The sequence below is a fragment of the Piliocolobus tephrosceles genome, chromosome 3, assembly GCF_002776525.5.
Source record: "Piliocolobus tephrosceles isolate RC106 chromosome 3, ASM277652v3, whole genome shotgun sequence".
Classification (NCBI taxonomy): domain Eukaryota; kingdom Metazoa; phylum Chordata; class Mammalia; order Primates; family Cercopithecidae; genus Piliocolobus; species Piliocolobus tephrosceles.
The window spans coordinates 120,704,590-120,717,394 of NC_045436.1; the positions used below are offsets into that span (position 1 = coordinate 120,704,590).

The following is a 12,805-nucleotide window of genomic DNA, read 5'->3' on the forward strand; positions in this document are numbered from 1 at the left end:
CCAGGATGGTCTCAATCTTCTGACCTCGTGATCCGCCCGTCTCGGCCTCCCAAAGTGCTGGGATTACAGGCTTGAGCCACCGCGCCCAGCCAGCAAAATAAACTATTAACAGAATAAATAGACAACCTACAGAATAGGAGAAAATATTTGCAAACTATGCATCTGACAGAGTTCTAATATCCATAAGAATCTATAAGAAATCTTAAACAAATCAACAAGCAAAAAACAAACAACTCCATTTAAAAATGGGGAAAAATAACATAGATATAGTTTGAATATTTGTCCCCTCTCAAATCTCATGTTGAAGTTTAATCTCCATTGCTGGAGGTGAGGCTGGTGGGAGTTGTTTGGGTAACAGATCCCTGATGGTGTAGTGTTGTCTTTGCAATAGCGAGTGAGCTGTCACAGTATCTGGTTGTTTAAAAGCGTGTGGCACCTCCTTCCACTCTCTCTCTTGCTCCTGCTTTCACCACATGATGTTCCTCCTCCCCTTTCACCTCCCACCATGATTATAAACTTCCTGATGTCTCCCTAGGAGCCAAGTTAATGCTGGTATCATGCTTACTATAAAGTCTGAAAAGTCATGAGCCAATTAAACGTCTTTTCTAATAAATTACCCAGCCTCAGATATTTCTTAATAGCGATGCAAGAACAGCCTAACACAGAAAATTGGTAACTATGAGTGGAGCATTGCTATAAAGATATCGGAAAATGTGCAAGTGACTTGGCAACTGGGTAACTGGTAAAGGATGCAAGAATTTGGAAGGCTCAGAAGACAGAAAGATAAGATCAAGTCTGAAATTTCTTAGAGACTGGTTAAATGGTTGTGACCAAAATGCTGATAGTTATATCGACAGTGAAATCCAGGTTGATGAAGTGGAAAGTCTTATCTCAAATGAGACTATAGACTTCAGACTTTTTTTTTTTTCCCCGAGATGAAATCTCTCTGTGTCACACAGACTGGAGTGCAGTGGTGCAATCATGGCTCACTGCAACCTCAACCTCCCAAGCTCAATCAAAAAGCCAGTATTAGGTAATGTATAAAGAAAAAAGGTTAATTGGCTCACGATTCTGCTCAACCTCCCAAACAGTTGGAACTATAGGCATATGCCACAAAGCCTAGCTAATTTTTTTTTTAATTTTTTTGTAGAGATGCAGTTTTGCCACGTTACCCAGACTGGTCTCAAACTCCTGGGCTCAAGAAATCCACCCACCTTGACCTTCCAAATGCTGGGATTATAGGTGTGAGCCACTGCATCTGGCCAACTTTGAACTTTTGAGTTAAAGCTGAAATTAGTTAAGACTTTGGAGGACTGTTAGGAAGGCATAGTTGTATTTTGCAATGTGAGAAGACGTAAGATTTGGGAGCGGCCAGGAGCAGAATGATATAATTTGGATATTTGTCCCCACCCAAATCTCATGTTGTGTTGTCATCCCCAATGCTGAAGGTAGGACCTGGTGGGAGGTGTTCAGGTCATGGGAGCCGGTCAGGAGAGCCGATCACTCATGGCTTGGAGCTATCTTTGCAATAGTGAGTGAGCTCTTGTGAGATCTGATTGCTTGAAAGTGTATGGCACCTCTCCTACCACTCTATCCCTCTTGCTCCTGCTTTCACCATGTGATGTACCTGTTCCCTCTCATTTCACACTTCACCTTCTGCCACGATTGTAAGCTTCTGCCATGATTGTAAGCACCACGCTGCCCATAAAGTCGGCAGAATCGTGAGCCAATTAACCTTTTTTCTTTATACATGACCTAATACTGGCTTTTTGTTTGCTTGGTTTGTTTATTTGTTTTTGGAGACAGGGTTTTGCTTTTTCACCCAAGCTGGAGTGCAGTAGGTGCACTGCAGCCTCAATGTCCTGGGTTCAAGCAATCGTCCTGCCTTACAACTTCCAAGTAGCTGGAACTACAGGCACACACCACCACACTGGCTAATGTTTATATTTCTAGCAGAGACAGGATTTCACTATGTTGCCCAAGCTGGTTGTGAACTTCTGAGCTCTGCTGATCCACCTCCCTTGACTTCCCAAAGTGCTGAGGTTACCGATATGAGGCACCATGCCAGGCTTAGGTATTTTTTTTATAGCAGTGTAAGAACACCCTAATACAGACAGGAGCAGACATTTCTTAAAAGAAGACATACAAGCAGGCAACAAACATATGGACATCACTAATCAGGGAAATGGGAAATGAAAAACCACAATAAGATATCATCTCAAACCAGTCAGAATGGCTATTATTAAAAAGTCAAAAAACAGCAGATGTTGTTGAGGTTGTGGAGAAAAGGGGATGCTTATACACTGCTGGTGGGAATGTAAATTAGGTCAGCCACTGTGGAAAGCAGTTTTGAGATTTCTCAAAGAAATTAAGACCGAACTACCATATGACCCAGCAATCCCATTACTGGGTATATTATACCCAAAGGAATACAAATCGTTCTGCCATAAAGACACATGCATGCATATGTTCCTTGCAGCAATTTTCACCATAGTCATGGAATCAACCTAGATGTCCATCAACAGTGGACTGGATATAGAAAACGTAGTAAATATACACCATGGAATGCTATGGAGCCAGAAAGCTAAACGAAACCATGGTTTTTGCAGCAATATGGATGCAGCCACAGGCCATTATACTAAGCAAATGAACGCAGGAACAGAAAACCAAATACCTCACGTTCTCACTTATAAGTGAGAACTAAACACTGAGTACATACGGACACAAAGAGAGGAATAATACATACTGGGGCTTACTTGAGGGCTGAGGGTGGGAGGAGTGTGAGAACAAAAAACTACCTATTGATTATTATGCTTACTACCTGCATGATGAAATAATTTGTACACCAAACCCCAGCAACACAATTTACCCGTGTAACAATCCTGCAGATGTAACCTCTGAACCTAAAATAAAAGTTGGAAGAAACAGATAAAGTAATTAATTAAATAAAATAATATAAATTTAAAAGCATGATATAACAACAGCAACAACAGAACAGAATAAATAAGAATTAGATGCCCAGGATATATCTGAATATAAGTCATCATACAAAGAAATAGAAAAAGTTTTAACTTGAATGAGAAAAGGCAATCAGCAGGTACCAACACTGAGATAACACAAATGTTGAAATTATTTGACAAAGATTTTAAAGCAGCCATCATAAATGCATCTCAATGAGCAATTACCATCATGTTTAAAATAAAGGAAAAGAAATAGGAAGTGTCAACAAAGAAATAGTAAATACAAAAAGAAGAATCAAAGAAAACCCCTGGAACTAAAAAATATGATAAGCAAAATTAAAAACTCACTGAACAGGCTTAACATAAGAATAGAGAGCACAGATAAAAGGATCAGTAAACTTGAAGATAAATTGATAGAAATTACCCAATCTGAACAACAGAGAGAAACTAGGCTGGAAAAAAAAATAAACAGAAGCTTAGGAAACTCTGGGACTATAATAAAAGAGTAAACATTGCTATGGTTAGAGTTTCAGAAGGAAAGAAGAAAGAAGGTAGGACTGAAAGAGTATTTTAAGAAATAATGACTGAAAAATTATCAAACTTGACAAAGAATATAAATCTACATATTCAAAAAGCTGAGCAAACCTCAAACAGGATAAGCCCAAAGAAATCCATGCCAAGATAACGTAATCAAACTTCTGAAAACTAAAGACAAAGAAAAACTCTTGAACACAGAAAAAGAGAAATGACACTTCATCTATTGGAAGAAAATAATTCTAATAGCAGCGCATTCCTTGCAGAAATCACAGAGGCAATGATTTCAATGCTGAAAGAAAAGAACTGTCAGTGCCAAATTATGCTTCAGTAATGAAGAAGAAATAAAGACTTTTAGAGACAAAGAAAATCTAAGAGAATTTTTCATCAGCATACCTATACTAAAAGAGTGGCTAAAGGAAGTTCCTAAAACAGAAATGATTTTTTTCAAAAAAAGGAATCAGGAAAGAGGAAAGAAGAAATCTATAGGTAAATAGCCTTTCCTTTTCCTCTTATGTTTTCTAAATTACATTGGACAGTCGAAGTAAAACATTGTCTTCTGTGGTTCTCAAAATACAAAGCAAATATTTAATATTTATATTTATTAATATTTAATGTTTATGTTTATTAGTGGTTTAATATTAATAAGGGAAAAGCAAAGAGATTTAAGAGGAAGTAAGTTTTCTATTCTATACTTCCACCAAAACTAGTAAATTTTCAATACACGTAGACAGTGATAAGTTATGTATGTATATATAAATAAACACATATTTATATATGTATTTATATAATAAATGAATACACATATGCAATAAATAATAAATATATAATAAATAAATACAAATTTATATATATATATAAAACTTAGAGGAACCACTAAAAGTTTTCTATAAAAAAAAGCCAAAAGTACCAATAGATGATCCAAAATTAAATTCTGTTTAAAAAGCTACCATTACTCTATTTATATAACATTTTGAAAATTGAAAAATTATAGAGATGGAGAATAAATTAGTGATTGCCAGATGTTAGGGATAGTAGGAGGAGGGAAAGAGGTAGATCTTTGTGGTGATAGAATAGTTCTAATAGTTCTTCATGTTAACTGTAGTGGTGGTTACACAAATCTACAGATGTGATAAAATGCCATAGAATTAGACACATACTTTGTACCACTGTCAGTTTCGCAGATCTTATATTGAACTATAGTTACGTGAGATGTAATCATTGAAGAAAACTGGGTGAGACGTTGTGACTCCTCTGTACTATCTTTGCAATTTCCTGTAAATATGTAATTATTTCAAAGAAAAGTAAACAAAAAACTATGCAACATACTAATGGGCAAAACTGTTTACCTGGCATGCATCTCTTTTTCCTTTTAAGGAGCCAGCACATAACATTCTAGGAGTTATGGCGCCATTGTAAGCTTGAGGTTCATTGCAAGTTGTAGTGTCTATGAGAGTCACCTGTGCTTGTCGAAGATGATTTTGACTGCTACCTAAAAGAAAAAAAAGAAGGCTTTGTAGACATACGTATATTTTATAAACCAGAAGAAAATGTTTCATGATTAAAAACAAGATGGTGATACAGGCCAGGCACGGTGACTCACGCCAGTAATCCCAGCACTTTGAAAGGTCAAGGTTGGAGGATCGCTTGAGGCCAGGAGTTCGAGACCAGCCTGGCCAACATGGTGAAATCCCATCTCTACTAAAAATACAAAACTCAGCTGGGGTGTGGTGACGTGCACCTGTAATCCCAGCTACTCAGGAGGCTGAGCAGGTGAATCTCTTTAACCTGAGAGGCAGAGGTTGCCGTGAGCCAAGATCACACCACTGAACCCCAGCCTGGGGGACAGAGAGAAACCCCGTCCCAAAAAAAAGGGGGGTACCAGGAGGGGTGGCTTGTGCCTGTAATCCCAGCACTTTCGGAGGCCGAGGAGGCGGATCACCTGAGCTCAAAAGTTTGAGACCAGCCTGGCCAACATGGTGAAACCCTGTCTCTACTAAAAATACAAAAATTAGCCAGGCGCCTGTAGTCCCAACCATTCAGGAGACTGAGGCAGAAGAATCGCTTGAACTTGGGAGGCGGAGGTTGCAGTGAGCCAAGATCACACCATTGTACTTCAGCCTGGACGACAACAATGAGACTCTGTCTCAAAAAAAAAAAAGATAGTGATACAGAATCTTAGAATACACATGTTTAGAACAGTAATATTTGGGAAGATAACTTGTTCCTAACTATTTTCAGTAAAAAGTTGGGTGCCTGGGAAAGAACCACAAGTTAGATATCTAAATAATGTCCACTCCATTGTTAAGATTAGAAGAAAATTTCAGTAGGGGACAATGGTGGCTTTATGATTCTGCAGTCTTCAGAATTGGGTATATTATTGATTGCTAATCTCTAAGGTGGTTAATTCTCTAAAGAAAAGTTCATGGCTAGGAGACATATTTGCTTTTTCAGACATCTTAGCAGTACTATGACTGTAGCATATAGTAGTAGCAATTTACTTGATATTAACTTAGGCAGGAAGGAATTTGTGTGTGTCTTCCAAGTTATTTATTTCACTTTTAGGGCCTGACTTGGTCCAGGTCATATGACCACACAATTAACATATTTTGGCATAATGGCATTTCATTCTTTAAATGTCATAAAATACCAATTTAACTTTGATTTGAGTTTCTCTTCAGATGCTCACCATCATTTTTCAGTGCTCCAAATCCTGTCACAAACATCACATCACCTGGGTGAAACTCATAGGATGCATCAGGGAGACAAACTCTATGTACTGCATTTGTGTAGGGAACAGGGCTAGAAAGCTCTGCAAGTGAAATATCATAGTCATGTGATGGGTATTTGTATTTTTCATGGACAATTATTCTCCGGAGACCACGTTTCATTTTCGAAGGTGTTATTGTTACTCCAAAGGAAGCAGTCCATCTGGCAGGGTTCTTATATCTGGGGAGAAGAAAATGAAGAATAAATTTCTTTTTGCCATGCTACCAGTCTAATAATTTATATTGAATAATTCAGCCTACAGCTGTAGATTTTCTTTTTCTTTTTATAGTTTTGATGAACAGAACTCTTTCCAATTTGAGAATAAGGCTCAGGGGTCTGACCAGGTGAAAAAGCCACCATTTCCTATAATATACATGCCACTCCATATGCCAAGTCATCTACTCCAATTGCTAGGGCTTTTTGATATTTCTGAATATTAATGACTCCAAGGGACCTATGGAAAGTACCCTGTACAGAATAAGAAAAATTAATATATTCTATGTGCCTCATGTACCCTACCCAGAAATATACAAATTTCTCTGAAAACCAAAAAGTCCTCACAATAATTTAACAAAGTATTACTATTTTATATACTATAGACTTTTTGACAATAGATTGAAAGGTCCTCCATTTCTTGCAATATAGTAAGTCAATCTATTTGTTTGTACAACTTGCTACTTCCAAATTCTTCCCATCTTCGTTATATAATTCTTCACATTTAATTCTTTTTCTTTTTTTTTTTGAGACGGAGTCTTGCTCTGTCGCCCAGGCTGGAGTGCAGTGGCCAGATGTCAGCTCACTGCAAGCTCCGCCTCCCGGGTTTACGCCGTTCTCCTGCCTCAGCCTCCCGAGTAGCTGGGACTACAGGCACCCGCCACCTCGCCCGGCTTAGTTTTTTGTATTTTTCAGTAGAGACGGGGTTTCACCATGTTAGCCAGGATGGTCTCGATCTCCAGACCTCGTGATCCACCCGCCTTGGCCTCCCAAAGTGCTGGGATTACAGGCTTGAGCCACCGCACCCGGCCCACATTTAATTCTTTTTCTTACCATGTGAAATTTCCACCTTAGGATCAAACCTACAACCTATCCAGACTCCGTCTCTGATTGAGATACTCAGTGGAGAGATAGAGCACTCCTGTTTGACAGCAAATTCAAAGTTCAAAAATGACTTTAAAATTCCTGCTTTCTTTGAGAAATGATTGTGTATTTATCAAAAGATTATTTATTTACATATACTTTGACTCCATTTCCGTTTCCAGACTTTAAAACCTCTTACTAATGTTTACAAATATTCCAGTCTTTTGTGATATATGCATTATTTTTAATTTATGATAAACTCAAATCTCCCAAAATTCATGAGATATTTTCTTGCCAAAACCCAGTGCACTTTGTTCACTCCCAAACATCCTCAGGGTTTGAGACTTACATTGTAAAACAGTGAGCAGCACTCACAAGCCATGTGGCATTGATTAAGGTTGCTCCACAGCGATGGCTCCCATCCCACTGCAGGCTAGCTTGCCAGGGCCATTCACCCTCTTCTACTTCTGTTCCGCCAACAATCCTGAGACTCTGACCTGGAGATTTACTTTTTCGTGTTCCGCAGCCTGCAAAAGAGAGAGGGTGGGTGCGTTGGTGGGTGCATTAATTAGCAGTTGTTTTAAGCATCAAATTGTGTTACTATGTTCCAAATTTCTTCTACTTTGTGCTCCAATAGTATCAAATATTTTCTCATGCTCTTACCTTTCTGTAAACTGTAATGTTTTATTTAGCTAATTCCTGTTCATTTTGTAAAATTTAAAGCAGTTGTTACCTCTCTAGGATACTTTAACTACCCTGTCTCCAGTCTGGATTAGTGATTACTTTCTTGGTGCTTCCAAAATAATAATAGTAACAAACACACTCTGTGCGTGTGCTTATGTGTATAACAGACACCCTCTGTGTGTGTGCTTATGTGTATGTATACATACTGACATTGTTTATGACAGGGTTCCTCAACCTTGGCACCACTAACATATTGAACTGTTTAATTCTTTGTTGTAGGGGGCTGCCCTGTGCATCATAAGATCTTGGCCTATATATACTAGATGCCAGTAGCCCTCTCCCTATATTCACGACAAAAAAGCCACAGTGGGTGGGGCATGATAGCTTGGCCAACAATATTTCCCTTGGTTGAGAAATGTTGTTTAAGAATGATGTGTTCATGAATTAGTCTCATGCATCTAGTCCCACTAGAGTATGAGGTGCTTTAGGTAGAGATTATATCTCATCCATTTTGTATCCCTGTTGTCTAACACAGTGCTAGCACATGATATGTTCCCAACAAATATTGGTGGCGAGAGTATATGCTATTTAGGTAATGAGATTATCTTTTGGTTTTGTATTTAGTTAATTTTAGAAATTAACCAACTATATGAGCTGGTGAGCAGCATATATTCTTCCACTTTTTAAGAGAAATGTAATGTGCAACAACCCCATAACTATTGAATGTATACTGTAAATCATGGTGGGGTACTTGGCTACAGGAGAAGAAAAGTGCTGGGCCTAGAGTCAGCACTTTTAAACTATAGGTGAAGATAATATCTATGTGTCTAAAGTAATTTTATTAAAATATACTCCATAATTTCCTGCACTTTCCATGACACAGGATTAATAACATCAAGAAGATTTTATCTAGGATATAGTGATAATAAGTTTCTGCCTCTAGCTGAAAAACACAACGTATAGATTTGTTTTATCTTACAGGTATCTACAAATAGAACATTGATAAGTAAACATTTCTTGCCTCTTCTTTAACAGCTGTACAACTCACTTCCACTACACTTCTGCCCCGGGCACCCACACATCCACTCCAAAGTTATCTCAATTTTGCTATTCTTTACTAATGAAATGTGTCTCCGAGATATGATAAAGCACCATGAACTGTACACAAATTAATCAAACTTTATCTGTTCTGTCCCATGATATCAACACGAAGTAAACCTAAATGACCTATAGTGTTAGCTATTTTACCTTCAGGTAATGCCATTTTAATAAATATATTAAACTTACAATGGTTCAGATAGTTGTCTGTTTCTGTCTTGTTGATTTCTGAAACACATAGAAATGGTAAATAGAATAGGGTCAGCACATCAGAATTACACTATGCCTCTGAGTATTTTAAATACTAAAAGGCTGCTTAATTTTATTATAAAACAGTATTCCTGGATTATAAAGAAAGCGACATAGTTTGTCATAGACAAACTATGATCATCACATTGCAGAGAATGTGAATGGTGTGTTAAACGTTAATGTGGGTAAGAGTCACATAAGGATCATATTTATAATGTAAACTCCTGTTCCCTTTCCCAGTAACTCTAATTCAGTAGTTTGTATTGAAGCCCAAGAATCTGGATTTTATACCAGTAAATAAGATGCAGGCAGTCCACAACCCCTCCATGGGAAACACTGCTCTAAACCATAGTATTGATTCCCCAAATGTAATAATACATTTATTAACCATTATTTCAGATTATATCATTAAGCTCATAGGCATAGTCCCATTTGTATAACACACCTGATAGCATCTCCATAAATGTGTACTCACTCACAGTTAAAAACAACGTCACCCCTTTTGAAGTCAAATTTGAAAAGACAGTCTGCCCTCGAATTGTCATTTAGCTCCAGCCAATGACTTCTTAGCTTGCTAACTTCTCACTAGTCAGTCTCAAACCCTATGCAAACACTAACCTAGCCAATAGATGTATAAAACTCTAAGCTCAAACTTCTTGACTCAGCAGAGTTCTAATGACCAAAACTATTCTTTGTACATGGAAGGATGGATGCTCTAAATGTGAAAATATTAGTGTTTTTTTTTCTTTAGTATTTAATAGTATGAATGAAGTGGAAATCTATATTCTAGAAAACCTTCTTTCTGACTTTATTTATTCTGGCTACTTGTGGGGAAAATGTCAAAAATAAGGAAGAATTTACAATTTAGTCTCAGTTAATATTAAAAGGACCACCTCTGATCTCTTTGTTTCAAATAACTTGTTCTCTGTCTCAAGCTCTTCCTATGAAAATGTCAAGCTTTGCCTATTGACAGTACTGACAAGGTCGACTTCATGTGTGACTTATACATCTGCACTGGGTCTCATATTCGCAATGGCTTTGTGCTTGGTACAATGCTCTGCTGTTGCTCACTTGACATTCTTAATAATTTTATCTTGTAACTTGTGTCTTGAAAATGAAGTTCAATAGGGTAATAGATCATAGTGTTGGCAGACAAGATATGTGCAATAAGTGTGTCCATGGTTTCTTCCCACCTCATTTGCATATATCATTCACAATTCCCTATGAAATCAGAATTCTAGTGAACCCACAATGCACAGGGGTTCAGCAAGACTCAAAGCAAGTACAAGGTAAGCGTGCTATTCCTTCCATTAAGTGGAGGTGCACTGACATGCCTTGGAGGCCATGTTTTCTGTTTGAATCAAAACTTGCTTAAAACTCAGAGAAAAGACAATAGCATTCTAATAAACACAGATGAACAACAGAGCCTGTCATATCCTTTCTTGCTGCTGTTACTTCTGTGTATTAGCCAACAGCTTTTGCTGAAAACTACAACTTAGAAAGAGAAAGATAGGGAAACTCAGATCTCCTTTTCCTTCTAGTCCTTCCTCACTCTTCAGTAAGCTGAAGGTAGAGAGTGTTGGTAGAATTTGCTCATACTAACCAGGAAAATAAGAAGAGTCATTAACCTTTTGTACTATTTCCATTGATGGCAAAAATGAAAAACATGTATGTATAAGCTATGAAATACAGTTGCATAATTTCCATGATTTGAAATACAAGTTAAATGTACTTATATATGCAGTTAAATTGACATTGCACGATATAAACAATTAAACTCATATTAGTAATCTACAAATTTAATCTTTTTCTCTTAGAATGACAATAATCAGCAAATGAAAACACCACGAAAAGTTGAGAGAGAGACCAGGGAAGAAAGAGAACTCTTACATCTTTGTACTTTTAACAGCACTTTTTTCTTGCTTTTTGAAAACAGATCTAGCATTTTCATTTTGTGCTAGGGTGTATAAATTATGTATCTGTCCCTGACTACTGAAGCCTCCTTCCTAAGCAAGTGGGTTGGCTGGCCATCAATTTAGGCATCTACTTAGATCTATCAGATTTTATATTAGCAGTTTGTATTCATTCTCTCTACTTGTCCCCTATTCTCTAGTTCCCAGTGCTGCCATATCCACTACTGTATCCACTAGCCACATGTGGCCAATGAGCTCTTGCGGTATGGCTAGTCTAAATTGAAATGTACTAGCTATATAAAATATTACTAGATTTCAGATCCTTACTACAAAAAAAGTGAAATATTTGATGAATAATTTTTACATTATTTGTTTAAATGATAATACTTTGGACATATTGGGTTGAATATACTTTAGACATATTGGGTTGAATATACAAATTATTGAAAATTAATTTTACATGATTATTTTTGTTTTTAATGTAACTTCTAGAAAATGTAACATTATACTTGTGCCCACATAGTATTTCTATAGACCTGCATTGTTCTATAACATATGACTCAGCCCTTAGCCAGACCTTAATTTCCACTGAGGATCTCATATTTCTTATTTTCTAAATGTGAGGACCTATCATCACTTGTTTTGTCTCATGTGGCCCTTTACAAACAATAACAACAAAAACAACAAAAATCTACCTAAATTTTTCGTTTATAGGTGTAAATATGCCAAAAATAAGTTTATTATAAATGTTTCGCTGGTGAAAAGTTTAAGAGAAGAAAGTATAGCAAGGTATATTAATGATGTTTGAAAACAAATGTGTAAATGACATGAATCTTTCCATATACCATACCCTCAGAACATACAATGAAAGCAACAAGAAAAAGAAGATACAAAGCCATTTTATTCACTTATAATTGGATTCTATAGCCAAAGTATAAAATGTAATATAAAGAAAACTGCTCAGGAGTTAATAAAAAGCTTGCATGGGAGGCTTAAGTTTACGGCAGTTTTAAAAATTAAAATACTTCATTAGGACCAATTTAGTTCCAAAGAAATATACTGTTGGTGGCAAGACCCCAGAATTAAAGGATATCCAAAAAAATTTTTTTAATGAGTGCCAAGATCAAACCTAACATGAAACTGTTCTATGAAAGAAAAATAAGAGAAATTAACTTACTTTTAATATTAACTGACTGAGGATCTACTTTAGGGGGTCCTACAGCATCTTGCAGCTTTTCATGTAAAACACGTTGAACAATTTTATTTACAGTTTCAGGATCCTCAGTAGAGTGAAATCTACAAATCAACAGCATATGAGCCAACACTCCATGTTTCTGTTGACTGTGGGCCAAAAAAGAAGAAAATGAAAGAAAGAAAAATAATAAAGGAAGAAAGAAAGGCCGGAAGGGAGGGAGGGAGGAAGTGAGGAAAGGAGGGAGGGAGGAAAGAAAAAAAGGAAGGAAGGAAGGAAGGAAGGAAGGAAGGAAGGAAGGAAGGAAGGAAGGAAGGAAGGAAGGAAGA

The 12,805-nt window shown here is 37.0% G+C and overlaps 1 protein-coding gene across 2 annotated transcripts in view; it reads right to left on the minus strand.

The window, feature by feature from the left end:
- LOC111555801 (transmembrane protease serine 11E) overlaps positions 1-12,805 on the minus strand; it is a 50,782-nt gene that overhangs the window by 14,309 nt on the left and 23,668 nt on the right. Inside the window, exons 5-9 of one of the 2 annotated variants that reach the window (XM_023232160.2) lie at positions 12,462-12,625; positions 9,312-9,350; positions 7,690-7,867; positions 6,180-6,443; positions 4,844-4,982 (exon numbers count right to left, since the gene is read on the minus strand). In XM_023232160.2, the coding sequence (XP_023087928.2) occupies positions 4,844-4,982; positions 6,180-6,443; positions 7,690-7,867; positions 9,312-9,350; positions 12,462-12,625 (784 nt within the window). Of the gene's footprint in view, positions 1-4,843; positions 4,987-6,179; positions 6,444-7,689; positions 7,868-9,311; positions 9,351-12,461; positions 12,626-12,805 lie in introns of both variants that reach the window. The other variant, XM_023232161.2, reaches the window with a different exon arrangement.